The sequence below is a fragment of the Cervus elaphus genome, chromosome 1 (assembly GCF_910594005.1).
Source record: "Cervus elaphus chromosome 1, mCerEla1.1, whole genome shotgun sequence".
In the NCBI taxonomy this organism is placed as follows: Eukaryota; Metazoa; Chordata; class Mammalia; order Artiodactyla; family Cervidae; genus Cervus; species Cervus elaphus.
Window position 1 is genome coordinate 23,464,990 of NC_057815.1, and position 16,082 is coordinate 23,481,071.

The 16,082-nt window shown below is 41.4% G+C and overlaps 1 protein-coding gene across 1 annotated transcript in view; it reads right to left on the reverse strand.

Moving 5' to 3' along the window:
- The window catches only part of ARHGAP42 (Rho GTPase activating protein 42), a 314,057-nt gene that overhangs the window by 227,582 nt on the left and 70,393 nt on the right, over positions 1–16,082 (reverse strand). Inside the window, exon 2 of the mRNA XM_043896938.1 lies at positions 6,898–6,993. Coding sequence (XP_043752873.1) covers positions 6,898–6,993 — 96 coding nt within the window. The remainder of the gene's footprint in view (positions 1–6,897; positions 6,994–16,082) is intronic.

Genomic DNA, 16,082 nt, shown 5'->3' on the forward strand with positions numbered 1-16,082 from the left:
AAGGAATCCTCTCAAAACACACAAAGAAAACTATTTGCCATACCTCCCACACTAGACCATATTCTTGTTTATCACTTGGAAAACTGAATCAAACACTACCTTTCCATGAGACCTAACAGATGCATTCTCAAAGGCAATGGATGTATTTGATAAAAGATTTATGTATTTTCCCCCAGCCTGCAATGCAGGAGACCTGCTTTCAATCCCTGGGTCTGGAAGATCCCCTGGAGAAGGGAATGGCTACTCACTCCAGGTTCATGCCTGAAGAATTCCATGGACAGAGGAGCCTGGCAGGCTACAATCTATGGGTTGCAAAAAATCCGACACGACTGAGCAACTAAGCACAACTCCTCGAACAAGGAAAATGAAAATAATTTTCAAACACTCTCCTGAAAAATGTCTTCTACTTCACACCCTCCGAGAAGGCATTAATGATCAGTTTCAGGCTTCTGTTCACATTCTTGGGCGATTTCACTTAATCATTGTGTTACACTGGTGCACACTTAGCTTCAGAAAGGTAATCTAACAACAAATATTTGCACCTGGGTAAAGCACTATTTGCTCTGGAAGATACAATAAAGTCCCTGTGTCAGAAAACGTCAGTATTTTAAATCCGTCTCCTATAGTCTTACCTTTCAGTGCAGTCTCCTGAAGTCAGAAAATAACTCAAAACATAAGGCACAGTCCAGCCAATTCAGTATAGAAAACTTAAGGGGTCAAGTTACCATCTATCAATATGTACACATATGATTTACATGTAGACTTCCATGTAAAAGGGCTTTAATAAATATATTATGCTCTTCATTCTAAGAACTATTAAGCACTCACCACTGTTATGGCTATGTCTGCATATCTGCATTCAAAACAGAGACCTTAACACAGACACATGAGTTATGTCAGACCTATCTGGACAATTATTATGAAATATATTTTGATCTGAATTACCTATTATGGCCTCATTTCTCCACTCAGAGTTAAGAGCAATAACCTTAGTTGACAAGCGGTTGGATGTTGCCTGTCTCTACCACAGGAATTTTCTCTTTAGGTGTGTCTAAAGGAGTTAAGTCCCCACCTAAAATATTTACTAGCAAACTGACTCTCCTTCTTGGTAAATGTTTAATCTCTTGAATGCAAAGGTCATATGGGCCAGGACTTTCCTGAGCACTGCAATAGGCCATCACAGAACATCACTAATCAAGCTGTTTATGACAAACCACAACCGGACTTTCCAATAGTTTCCAAGATTACATAGAATGAATGAGCTTTGCCTCATATTAATGACTAATATTTTTACTGGCACTGGTTCAGCATGACTAACAATATTTGATTTTGTTTTTAATATAGACTTCTTTTAAGACTTGGTTAAAAGTGTTTTCAAACTACAGACACTGAGTATGCAGGAAAAAAAATATAGTCACTTGCAAGCCCCACACTTGGCATGGACATAAATTCTGAAGTGATACACTAAGATTTACAGACCTTTATTATCCCATAGTCTAAAGTGCTAAATTAACCAAGGGAAAAGCACCACCTCAGAGAGGTTCACAGTAGTATCTTGGAGCTTCTACTTGCTCGAATGAACCACTATTGAGTTTTCAAAAGAATAGTGTTTTTATGTTCTGTACAGAGTATTTTATTAACCACTAGTAAGGTTTTAGGGATGGACACATAACATCATCAGTTTCCATGTATGTACCAGGATTAGTGCAGCAGGTATTATCTTCTGTATAATTATGGTTATGCAATGATACATTTTGTATCCAGTCTGCCCCCGTGGTAAAGAATCTGCTTGCCAATGCAGGACACGCAGGTTCAAATCCTGGTCAAGGAAAATGCCTTGGAGAAGGAAATGGCAACTCGCTCTAGCACTCTTGCCTGAGAAATCCCATGGAGAGAGGAGCCTGGGGTCACAAAGAGAGACTAAGCAACATCTAACCATATAAATACGTTATTTGAGGGGCACTGATTCTTACGCCAGTTTGTGATCACTCTTCTCCCCTCCATCATCAGTTTCTAAGTCCCAAGTGTCCAGCTAATCAATTCCTAACCTATTCCTAACTCAGCGTGTTTCCTCAGTCCAGAAAAACAAAGCAGCATGAAAAGTGGGCAATGAGAACAGCTGTGGGAAGTTAAGCTGGATGGCCTCCCATTGGGCCAGCACCATAGTGGACAGATAAAAGGAAGCAATCAAATGCTCAGAGGCAGCTCAACCATCCTCAGAGGAGGACTGGCTTCCTGCTGCTCTAGGATGAGAAAGAGGTGCTCCAGGTAGAGCGTGGGACGCTCTGCTGCGTGGGACTTCAGCTGGGGAAACAACTGACCTGCTCTACGAGCCACAGAATTCCCCACTGGGTCCCAGACGACTAGTCCCATTTTGCTTCCTTCCAAGCCAGCAATGTCTCACTGGCACCAAGAAAACAAACCAACAAACCGGCAAGCACACGGCCAGAAGGGTGGGCGCGGATGGGGACAGCTGAAGAGTGGGTCTGACCTGCGGAACAGACACAGGCCCACGCGTCTCACTAACTCCCGGAAGAGCTTGCACAGGCTCACTCGTGACCCTGATACAGTGACAGCGCTCTCTTTTCCTTACTTTGCTCAAAACCTGTTTTTCACCTTATTCTACTATAAGCACGCTGAAAGCAGACATCTTACTCATCTTCCACCCACTCTCACCACCATAACTTGTACACAGAAAAGTTCGCAAATGTCTTCATAAGTTATTTTGCAGAGACACTGCTTGCTTATAAAAGATGAGCTTTTTTTGAAAGTCACTGTTTGCAGTGCTTACATCATTGGTAAGTCTCAAGGCTGCTCTGGCTGAGGATATTGTGACTATTACTCAGTGTGAACCTTCACAGCTGTCCTCACTTCATTCCTCTTTCATTAAGTCAGAAGAATAAAGAAGAACCTGAAACTGGGGTTTCAGGGCGCTGTTTTAAAGACAGCCGAAACTTTGCATCTTCCCATGTGGAACTGGAGCTGATGAAGGTAAGGGTAGTTCTTGCAACTCCATCCATACCAGCCTTACCCATTATCCTCAGGGATACATTCCCAGATCACTGTCCTTGGTACAACAGCTTGTGTTAGCCTCAAAGTCTTTTAGTTTTTATTATATACTAGTTATTTTTAACAATTTACAGTGCATTTGGTGGTGCAATAAAAAGATAAAAAGTGCTGGTGAGGATATGGGAATATATCCGTATTTTTACAATAGTTGTTTCAGAGATAATTTTTGTTTATAAATCTCTGTGCTCTAAATTAGGTTTTCCTATGAAAGCATTGGTATTTAAATCAGATTCCCAGTAGGAGCTAAATAAGTCTCTTGATTTAAAAATAGCGAGCAATAACATCTTTCCCCCATATAGTATTCACCTTTCACTTGCCCAGCTTGGATCTAATTCCAAAAAGCCCTGAAAGCGCTGGAACTTAGTATTCATTGCCTATCACAGTCTTCGCTTCCCTGGTGGTTCAGGGGTAAAGAATCCCCCTGCCAGTGCAGGAGATGCAAGTTCGATCCCAGGAAGATCACCTGGAGGGGGGCATGGCAACCTACTCCAGTCTTCTCTCCTGGAGAATTCCATGGACAGAGGAGCCTGGCAGGCTACAGTCAATGGGGTCACAAACAGTCGAACACAACTTAGTGACTGAACAATAACCATAAGCCTTCGCATACTGGTCAATTTACACCTTTCCAATCTAAACTGCAAGAGCCAAAATAATAACATCCATTCAGTCAAAGTGGAAAGAGACAGAGAACAGTTGAGATATCAAGTTCACCACAACCGGGGAAAACTGCCTACCATCGACCCGCCTGCACGGTTGAAGAACATAGTGATTAAAGTCTCCTAACTCTGCTGTTACACCACGTGACTTCAAGAAAGTTTTTTTAAGTAAGAAACTTAATGGAAATTATGAAGAAATGTATTTATTGTACTGTTAAAAAGCAAAAGACCAACTAGAAGCAACCTGAGTGTACCAAAGAGAGTATTTCATAAATTCATGTATAAAAACCTATGTAATATTTTAAAATCATAAAATGAAAAAGTATAATACCTATAAAAAATCCAGAAGTATTTGCCAAAAATCTCTTTATAAAGAAGAAACAAATTGTATATAATATATAGCTATATGCAGTATAACTATATATAATTGTATTAGAAAAAAATACACATAAATGAAAAAAATAAAGCTTATAAGTGAAATTATGTCATTTATTCAACAATTTAACCAAGAATTTACCAAGAGTCAGACCCTGGATCAGGTACTAAAGTGAAATGACTGAAAGAAAAAAAAAAAAAGAAAGAAAAAGATCTGGCCTCTGTCCTCTTGCACTTTACAGTCTCATTCAGTTCAGTCGCTCAGTCGTGTCCGAATCTTTGCGACCCCAAGGACTGTGGCATGCCACGCCTCCCTGTCCATCACCAACTCTCAGAGCTTACTCAAACTCATGTCCATTGAGTAGGTGATGCCATCCAACCATCTCATCCTCTGTCATGCCCTTCTCCTTCCATCTTCAGTCTTTCCCAGCATCAGGGTCTTTTCCAGAGTCAGTTCTTTGCATCAGGTGGCCAAAGTATTGAAGTTTCAGCTTCAGCATCAGTCCTTCCAATGAATATTCAGGACCGATAGCCTTTAGGATAGACTGGTTGGATCTCCTTGCAGTCCAAGGGACTCTCAAGAGTCGTTTCCAACACCACAGTTCAAATGCATCAATTCTTCGGTGCTCAGCTTTCTTTATGGTCCAACCCTCACATCCATACCTGATTACTGGAAAAACCATAGCTTTGACTAGATGGACCTTTGTTGGCAAAATAATGTCTCTGCTTTTTACAGTCTCATTACTAAGTGGAATTAACTGCCATTATATGAGTATGTGGGTGTTCTTTCTTTTTTCTAAATAATAATGCTACTATACTAACATTTTAGTAATACAATCTAGGCTTTTGTCTGGTGAGGCGTGTGTTACAAAACCTATGTTGGGGGCTAGACACTTATGATATAGACGTCATGAAGCGACACACAGGACGACGCCATTGTTCCGGCTATGGGTGTCACGTGACCCCTGACATGCCCTGCCCCAGTCGGCCTGTAAATAGGAGGAAGTCAGGTGGCCAGGGATCCACGTGGCAGCCCTCTCCTCCTTCTGAGAGGCACCCTACCTACACCTCCGCCAAGTCAGGCTCAGCCACCCTCCTCCACAAACCTGAGGGCGGAGGGAGCCCCTGGTGATCTTAACACCAGCCACCTCCATTTGGTACACCCCGAGTACCAAATGTTCCCAAAGGGGAGGGCAAATCATGGACTGCCTGGCAGGGGCCTCTGCGAGAGCCTGGCCTGGCCACGCGGGGTCCATACGAGGTGAACCACATAGCAGGAGCAGCGTGTCTGCGGACCGGGCAGCTGACCTCTCCAGGAGGGACCTTCGTGACTGTCACAAGCTAAAGCCGCCTGAGGAATCAGAAACTCTTCCAGCTTTTCTTCTCCTTGAGAGCCCTTTCCTTTCACAGCAGGGTTTGGACTTGATACTTTATAGATTTTTGAAAACAATAAAAATATTGAGAAATACGTGTACACCTGACAAAACTATAAAAGAAAAAGAAAATTCAGAGGAAGGAGAGAAATAAGATTGTGGAGAAGAGTGTCAGGGATTTCAAAGTCCTGCTACTTAAAGAAAAGTCCGTGGGCCAGGCTTCAAGTGTGTAAGAAACGCAGAAACCACACTCCACCTGAGACCTTCGGAATCGCAGTCGGCATTTAATGAGATCGGCAGGTGTATCACATACACATTACAGCTCAGGAGTCTATATTAAATCCTTATAATATTCTATTTTTATCTGGTATGTGAGCACCGTTGATGTATTATTCTCTAAAATGTATACACATATTTTATACAGTCTCCTGACTGCCTGGAGAATCTCATGGACAGAGGACCCTGGTGGGCTGCAGTCCATGGTCACAAAGAGTCGGACATGACTGAGCAACTTGGCACAGATGACTGCCTGACTAACCCAGCACACAGACTGACCCCATGTCTGCAGACTGACAAGCAGGGATTGTTAAAATGTGGGGGAAAGAATGCTACATGAATCAGAGCTTCAACCAGTAAAAACTCAGCTACAGATAAAACTTGAGATCACGAAATCCAACCTCTTCACTAATGGGAAATGAAACCACCCGATTCAGGAAGGGGCATGCTTTCAGCAGGGTTGGATTGCTAAATATGAGGGAAAAATCAGATTAAGGCTCAAGTCTCCTGATCCCAGTAATGTTCTCTGTCCTACACTAATACTGGCTAATACGTCATGACTGATACTTTTTTCTTTATAAAGAAATACTGAAGTTAAAAGAAAAATCAGTAGTAAGTTTAAAAAATGTGAGATAATTCTTAAACTAATACCTTGTATATTTAATAGTAGATAACCAATATGTATTTCTTTGAATGATTCACTTTTGTTTTCCGTTTTCTTCTTCCTTTTTTTTTTTTTTTTTGCCACAACCCGCTGCCATGGGATCTTGGTTTCTAGACCAGATATTGAACCCAGGCCCGTGGCGATGAGAATGAGGCGTCTTAACCACTGGACCGCCCAGGAATTCCCTGAATGATTCACTTTTAGGCAAAGAAAAAAGGGTGTTATCCACATCTTCTCAAAGGGCTTAGCCGAATTATAGAATTATTAATTTCCTTATGGAAAAAACCACAGACCTCAATTTTAAAACAATTTATAACATTCTTCCACAGCAGCAAAAAATCACCCTTACACTTCTATGAAAGTCAGAATATTTGACATACTTAGTATTTGGGTGTGTGTTATCTGTTTGATTTCAATGAAGTTATTATCTGAAGTAAGACTTTTAAAATTATTACTTAGGATATTGAAAAACAGCAGTACTTACCGATACTAATTTCATCATCTGTTTCAGCATCACCGATACATTCAAACTGGAAATCCTGCAGTGACTGGGAAAATTTCTGTACTGCCATAGACAGATCTGTAATTAAAAGTTTAAAAAATTTAGTTTTAAAAAATCTAAGGTGAACATACCATGAAATACTCAAGATTTCCACATGTATGTATATAACTTTGCTGCTAATGCTATATTAACCAGAACCTTTTTCAATACTAGCTTGAAAAACTTAAAACTTAAAGAGACTACAAAAGAAATGTTTTAGGGATTAGATCTGTTCTGTTTCCAAAGGAGATCTGCCCCTTTAAGAAAGTTTTGGTGCTAGTTGTGCATTATCCGGAACTCAATTTCCCAAAGTCTTTATCAAAGAATTACCATTCACTTCAAATGGATCATTTATGCAAAAAAAAAAAAGGAAAGAATTCTACTGGGGTTACTAGTTGCCGGGGGGGGGGGGGGGGGGGAAGCATCAAATCTTTGATTAGAAAGTGTCACTGATGTTATTCTACACAGACTGTGGAGGAGATAGGGAATGTGCTTTTATCAATAAACACATTCTCCTTATAAGCTGAAAGTACACCTGAAAAGTTGTTTACAAATAACCTTGCGATTTATAGGAGACCTCATGTTAAACACACTCCTCAGTCCTGACTTCAGTCTGAACGAAGTCCAGAGAATAACTAAATCCAGAAGAATAATTCTTTATTCATGGAGAGAGTAAAGAAAAGCCCAGAATAATGAGAAGTGAATCCCTGGGAGGCAAAAGCCTAGGATGCAACCTAACAGAGACTAAGAATGCAGACACTGGAGTCAGGCAGCCTGGGTTGAAATCCAAGTCCTGCCATTTACTCATTATGTGACCTTGGGCAAATTTTTTAAACTCCTCTGGGCCTCTGTTTCCTCATCTATAAAGAGTGAACAACAGTGGCATAACCACTTTGTAGGGTTCTTTTGAGGATTAATTAACATAACACTTGAGAAGCATTTAGAATAGTCTGACAATAAGCACTATTTATGTTTGTTAAATAAAATTTAAAACAGTCTGATAGTGTAGCATCAGGGCAGCTTTAAAGGTCCCTCCTCTCAGGGCTACTGTGATCATCCATGCTAATCCTTCACAGAAGTCTGTGCCAATAGGAAAACTAATTTTTCTAGAAGTCACTCTGGTGGTAGTGGTTTAGTTGCTAAGTCATGTCTGACTCTCTGTGACCCCGTGGACTGTGGTCCACCAGGCTCCTCTGTCCATGGAATTTCCCAGGCAAGAATACTGGAGTGAGTTGCCATTTCTTTCTCCAGGGGATCTTCTTGACCGAGGGATGGAACCCATGTCTCCTGCATTGCAGGCAGATTCTTTACAGCTGAGCCACCAGGGAAGCCCAGTGAGCACAGCTATTATACATCAAATGATACGAGATACAGAAAGGTGAACAGATGGGAACACATCACATATGTGTGACTTTTACCTATTAGAAACTTAAGAGGAACATATATCCATATTAGTCACAAAGTCGATTTTCTATACAAAGGCATCTCATACGTGTTGAGGTAATTTGTGAAGTTTTATTCTGATTTCAAAAGAAGACTTCACAGTGGAAACGGCCGTCACTCTACACATCATTTAATGTTACCTCCCAGGGGTTCATATCTGCCACCTTGAATGCTTAACACTGAACTCAAGCAGTCACACCTGACGAAGACCCTCTCCTTGACCGTCTTCAGTCAGGCTCCCCGGAGCCTCCTTCTTGTCCAGGCCTCTACCGGGCCCCCTGTCCTCACTGTGCCTACCTATCTTAGTTTTAGCACAAATTCTGCCAAGTCAGTGCACACAGATTCCCGACTGGATATCTGACCAAGTTTCTCACCCCCCAACTCTGATGCTGACGTCCTCGACCTGCCTCCACCAAGAACCCTCCAAGCCTTTGTCTTCTCTTGGTGATTTTCCATCCACTGAGAGAGCCCACCATCCAGTGGGTCCTTGGCTGCATAAATCCTCATTTGTTCTTACTGCATTCAGAGTTGAACCTGGACCCTCTCCCCTACTCTAACACTCTTGACATCTACAGCAAGTCCTGAGTAAAGTCCTCCTTACCACTGTAACTAATGTTGGAATCTTTTTTTTTTTTTCTTTAAGAGAAGAATTGTGGCCTGGTGTCTAGGCCTGACACCAGGACTTACTGTGAAAACCTACACTCAGAAACCTCAAGGCCACTTACCGATCACAGAAAGGACCCACAGGAAACTAGGTTTCCAAACACGAAAGTCACTTAATAGCCCATGTGAACCCAGAAATTACCAACACCCTCACCATGACAGTTTTGAAGACCATAGGCCTTGAGCCTCAGAGAGGCTTTTAACACACACACACATACACGCATGCACAAGAAAGACTGAGATTTTTTTTTTAAATCTTGTTTGAAGAAATAAATCATGCTCTGGAAAGAGGGTATTATAGTCACAGACTAACACCTCTCCCTCTTTTGGGAGGTGTTTTGGAGTCAGCTGCACATTCTAGCTAAGAAGTATTCTGAATTTAATGGAATGGAAAGGTCTGTCTACCAGCTTAAGAATGGTCCTGCTTTGGGTTCTCAGGAAGAAAACTGGAAAAGAGCCTCCCTTGTGGATTGTTAGTCAATGAGGAAAACAAAGGCTTCATCAGAACTAGACCTCCCCGGCTACCTGTGAGACCTTGGGCAATCACTCACCCTTCCCAAGGCCTGTTTTTCTTACCTGTGCAACAGAGGTGCAATATGCATCTCAGGGGTTGTTATAAACATGAAGTGAGGTCTGGGCTTGCTACATACTAGGCAACTTAATAAATGTCATCAATTGTTATCATTCAAGCTCAGCTCAAAAGGTGAGAGAGCCAAGTGGTTTTTTCGGACAGAAAGGGACTTCCCTAGTGGCTCAGCAGTTAAGAATCCACCTTACAATGCAGGAGATACAAGAGACTTAGGTTCAATCCCTGGGTCGGGATGATCCCCTGGAGAGGGCATGGATGGACAAAGGAGGCCACAGGGTTGCAAAGAGTGGGACACGCCTGAAGCAACTGAGCATGCACACACCTGACAGAAGGGACCCGTGTGTGCAAAGGTGTGCAGTTACATGACATTGCATAGCTCTGGCTAAGGGTAAAGAAATCAGAGCACCTGTATCAAATGTTCTCAGAAGACACACACACACAACAAGTCAGACTCCTAGGACAATTTTTCAGCCAAGCTGTGTGCAGGCACTCTCCCTGAGACTTTGGGAGAGTGTTCCATGTAGTCCATATTTACTTTTCTACCCCTAATGTATAATAGGCCTTATGCTAAACTGGACTTGAAGTCACAGATGGAATTCCTATAGCAGAGAAGGGGTAGTGGGCAATACGGGTGTATCAGGAAGCTTAGGAATCTTGGAACAAATAGCCTTCCTTCTCTCCCCTCATCACAAGTTCCTGTGCGTCTCCCCACAAACTCAAGGAGCTACCTGGAAGCTCTGTCCTAGGAAACTCCTGCCACAAATCCTCACAACAGAACACATTTTCCAAGACCATTCTTTGCTTCCCGTGGCCTTGCTTCTCTACTGAGAAAGGCAAGCTGCTTCATCTTTTCACTGAGATCTCAGTGAGGACGCTGTACAGACCCCCGTCTGGAAGAACTCAGGAGCCCAGCATCAATCCAGAGTAGGGGCTCCAGGGGCAGATGATGTGGGCTGGCTTCCCACCTCTGCCAGACAGTATGGCATGGCCGTGGGCCGTCTTTATAGCCACTCTGGACCTCATCTGTTAAGTGGAACAGAGCATACCTCCCAGGGTCACTGTGAGGACTAAATGAGTTAATACAGACGAAGCACTCAGAACAGTGTCTGACACATAGCGAAAGCATTTAACAAGTGTTGGCCATTTCCATGCTGAGCGTCTCAGAAAAAAAAGGAAAAGTTTAATTTTCAGAAATGGAGCTGGCAGCTAGTAGGCCTCAGATAACCTTGGCAAGTGCTCAATAAAGTAGTCTGTTGATTGCCGTTTCAAATTCTCTCTTGATTCACTGCAATCAAGCCGTAACACAGACTACCTGATTATTCAGTATTTCTGCGTGAGGGGTGGGCATCTATTTCAATGCTGGATAGAATCAAGAATGCGTGAATGATCCTTTTTGAAGTGTAATGAGACAGGACTGTACAGGAAAAGATGGTTCTCAACTAGTTCAGATTAATTCCAAAAATACAGCCGAAGTTCAAAAAATGACTTATTTTCAACGTCAAGTGCCTGGGATCTTCATTTTCCTTTTATTTGTTCTCACTTTCCAAAAACCAAAGTAATAATGAGGTAAAAAATATGATGACATTATCTTATGATATTTTCTGGCAATCATATGGATCAATCTGAAAAATGAGGAATCCAGGTCATACTTTTAATCTTGACTTTTTCCCCCACTGAGTGAAATTCTGAACTAGAAAGAACAACACCTTTCACGGACATCACTCCACAGAACACATTCTTCCCTAACTGTCTAAAGTTTCTAAACAACAGTCAGATACACAAAACAAAAGTACCGGTCCTACATGGACCTTGAATTTAAAACTTAATTCAGTTCTTATAGCTTATTGGTGAATTTCAAAGTCTCAAATTGTGTAATGATAGGAGTTACATTTCTCTTAAATACAAAAAGAAAGATCGAGTGTCTAAAATATGACAAGCAGAGACTCTAGTATAGTCAACAGTGTCTCTTTCTCCCTATTTCTTCCCAACTGTTAGAACTTGAGGACAAACAAGGAAAAATCCCAGCCAGAGCCATCCTGGCTACATTCAAGGTGAAGGGGAAGGAATACCATTTACTAGGGGTTAAAGTTGTACACAGTAAAGATGCTATAAACATCACTCATACCACAGCCTTTTCCATACCTAACCTGCAGTTAAGCATAGGGTGTCTTCACATGTATTCACATTATAACTTTGAAGAAATTACAGTAGGCTCTAATTAGCCAGCAATGTTTTTGTATCAAGGAGTTAACCTGTAGCACCCATGATTAGATGATGCTAATGAAACATTAAAGCTTCATTTCATTACAAATACAACCTTGTTAGAGAAATACAAAACACTTGGCAAATATTTAATTACATTTCCTTACACATACACTTAAGACCTGCAGTTACTGGTTACTTTGTAAGTATCAATGGAATGACTTTCACAATGTTAGCTATATTTATCTTAGAACAAGTTCAACCAGCCAGTCCACTGATCTAAGGCAGCTTTTCTTGAAATCTGGTTGCTCTGGGATTAGATTTAAGTAACACTCACAAGAGCAGGCATATGTGTCGTAGAATGATTATCTTCATACTACTGTACAGAAGGCAGACTATGAAGAGTATACAAAGGTAAAAACAAGATATGTCTTTTTCTCAAAAGTACACAGCCCCGTAGGGACATACGGTATGTAAATAAATCATATCAGAGGACAATGGGTAAAACCTCCAACAGAGGCTAATAACAACAACATCACTGCAGACAGAACTTACTATGTGCCTGAAACTCATCCTAGAATTTAACGTAAATTAAACCATTAATCGTCACCACAGCCTCTTGAAGTAGGTATCATCACTCCCATTTTACAGATGAAGGCACTGAGGCACAGAGAGGTTAAGTGACATCCCCAAGGTTGCTCAAGCTAGTAAAGAACACAGCAAGAATTTCGATTCAGGGAGAATGGCTCCAGTCTCCACTTAACCACAACTGCTCTGCATACAGAAGTAGCAAATAAGGGCACAATCCAGCTTGAGTGCAGGGTGCAAGGCTTCTCAGAGGAATCAGTGAAAACAGGGACCTGAAAGGTGTGAACAACACAACAGGCAAGGCCAAATTAACAAGATGCCCAGAAGCTTTCAAAAGGCAGCTTGCACCTACACATCCAAAAACAGCGAATAAGACTCACATCAAGCTGAGGACCGGTCACCACCAGAAACAGACTGCTCAGTCTCTGTACTTACTTTTATAGCATCATTCCACCTTGTAAGGACAGTCTTCTCTCAAGTTCTGATTCAAGATCTCTCTCTCTCTCTCTTTCTCTCTCTCTCGCTCAAGTCCCTATTGCCTCCAAAAAGCTCTTCCTGATCCCTTCCACCCTGGAGTTATCTCCTCCTTTATACCTCCCACTACGTGCTGTGACACTCTTGCTGTACTTTCTCTATTTTACCTTCTATCAAGTTATCCATGAACCTAGGTTATTCGCCTTATTTGAAAGTGTTTTAAAAGCAGAAAACTTTACCATCAATGAACATATTCCAAGTATGCATTATCATATCATCTATACAAGAGCTCATGTTGAAACCTTTAATCTCTGCAAGATGGATAAATGCTCCAACCTTCCACATGTAAAATATGAGTTATCTACTTATCCATCTTCCAAGGTAGGAAGAAGATGTTTTACTATTTACAAGAAGCTTTCACATACATTTACAATAATGATAACAATAGTGTCAGTAAGACATTTTACTCGCTCCAAGTTCTCACATATTTTCCTTAATTATCACACAAAGCTATGAGGGCTGAAGTTCTGAAAAGTTAGGTAATAACTTATGTTGCCCAGGGTCTAAGATGTCAACTCCAACCTGGAGAGGTCCTTTATTTCCAAAATTGGATGCTCTTTCTACTATATGCCATAGCCAATTCCCAAAGAAATTAAAACAAGGAAGTGTGCCACCTTTACATGACATCTAGTTAATCCCTTACCTGCTATATAAAATCTAGGCTAGTAAGACTTTGTGTATTGAACATGAGAGTGATCTAGGTGTACTTATTAGCCTGGAATACGCTATCAGCAAAATGCATTAATTAGATAGTCTAAACATCAAAAGAAATGCACATTCTTTCTTTTATTTTCTACTGCCACAAGATAGAAGAAGGAAATGGCAACCCACTCCTGCAGAATCCCAGGGACAGAGGAGCCCGATGGGCTGCCGCCTATGGGGTTGCACAGAGTCGCACACGACTGAAGAGACTTAGCAGCAGCAGCAGCACCCACAAGATGTCTGGCTAATGTTAGAGGTGTTCAGTTTCTTCTTCTTCTTCAGTTAGTAAGTCATACCTGATTCTTTGTAACCACATGAACTGCAGCACGCAAAGCTGTGCTCAAATTCATATCCATTGATTTGGTGACGCTATCCAACCATCTCATCTTCTGCTGCCCCCTTCTCCTTTTGCCTTCACTGTTTCCCAGCATCAGGGTCTTTTCCAATGAGTTGGCTCTAGGAGCTTCAACTTCAGCATCAGTCCTTCCAAGAAATATTCAGGGATGATTTCTTTTAGGATTGATTGGTTTGAGCTCCTTGCAGTCCAATGGACTCTCAAGATTCTTCTCCAGCACCACAATGGGAAACCAGGAATTCTTCAGTACTCAGCCTTCTTAACGGTTCAACTCTCACATCCATACATGACTAGTGAAAAAACAATAATAACCCATAGCTTTGACTATACAGACCTTTGCCAGATAACGGATGTCTCTGCTTTTTAATGCACTGTCTAGGTTTGTCACAGTTTTCCTTCCAAGGAGCAAGCATCTTTTAGTTTCATAGCTGCAGTCACCATCCACAGTGATTTGGGAGCCCAAGAAAAGAAAATCTGTCATTGTTTCCACTTTTTCTCCAACTATTTTCCATGAAGTGATGGGGCCAGGTGCCATGATCTCAGTTTTCATAATAAGCTTTAAGCCTGCTTTTTCACTCTCCTTTTTTTACCCTCATCAAGAGTCTCTTTAGTTCATCTTCACTTTCTGCCATTAGAGTGGCATCATCTGCCTGTTTGAGGTTGTTGGTATTTCTCCTGGAAATCTTGATTCCAGCTTGTGATTCACCCAACCTGGCATTTTGAATGATGTACTCTGCATATAAGTTAAATAAACAGGGTGACAATTACAGTCTTGTCATATTCCTTTCCCAATTTTGAGCCAGTCTGTTGTCTCATGTCCAGTTCTAACTATTGCTTCTTGGCTTCATATACATTTCTCAGGAGGCAGGTAAAGTGGTCTGGTATTCCCATCTCTTGAGAATTTTCCAGTTTGTTGTGATTCACATGGTCAAAGGCTTTAGCGTAGTCAATGAAGCAGATGTTTTTTCTGGAATTCTGTTGCTTTCTCTATGACCCAATGAATGTTGGCAATTTGATCTCCAGTTCCTCTGCCTTTTCCAAACTCAGCTTGTACATCTGGAACTTCTCAGTTCATGTACTGCTGAAGCCTGGCTTGAAGAATTTTTAGCATAACCTTGCCAGCATGTGAGATGAGTATAATTGTGTGGTAATTTGAAATTATTTGGCACTGATGTTCTTTGGGATTGGAATGAAAACTGACCTTTTCAAGTACTGTGGCCACTGCCAAGTTTTCCAAATTTGCTGGCATATTGAGTGTAGCACTTTAACAGCATCATCTTTTGGGATTTGAAATAGCTCAGCTGGAATTCCATCACCTCCACTAGCTTTGTTTGCAGTGATGCTTCCTAAGGAAGGCCCACTTGACTTCACACTTCAAGAAGTCTGGCTCTAGGTGAGTGGCCACACCATCATGGTTATCTGGGTCATTAAGACTTTTTTTGTATAGTTCTTTTGTATATTCTTGCCACCTCTTCTTGATCTCTTCTGCTTCTATTAGGTCCCTACCATTTCTGTCCCTTATCATGCCCATCTTGCATGTAATGTTCCCTTGGGATCTCTAATTTTCTTGAAGAGATCTCTAGTCTTTCCCATTCTATTGTTTTCCTCTATTTCTTTGCATTGATCACTGAGGAAGGCTTTCTGAGCTCTCCTTACCGTTCTCTGAAACTCTGCATTCAGGTGAGTCCATCTTTACCTTTCTCCTTTGCCTCTCGCTTCTCTTTTCTCAAGCTATTTGTAAAGCCTGCTCAGACAACCACTTTGCCTTCTTGCACTTACTTTTCTCTCTAAGCTGCTTAAAGGTAGGTATATATTGTTCCTCTCTCTTCACAATTAGTGCCCAAAGCAAAACAGACACAGAGAACAGAGGGACCCAAAGGGAAAAAGGGTACACCAACTACCAGTGGATTCATGACATAAGAATCCACCTGAGATAAATTACTGAAAAGCTTATGGTACTGGGAACATGAATGAGGATCACTGCAGGCCTTCACTTAATAAAAAACAGACCATGTATTACACAGGAGAATATGTCAAGGAATTACCAAACAA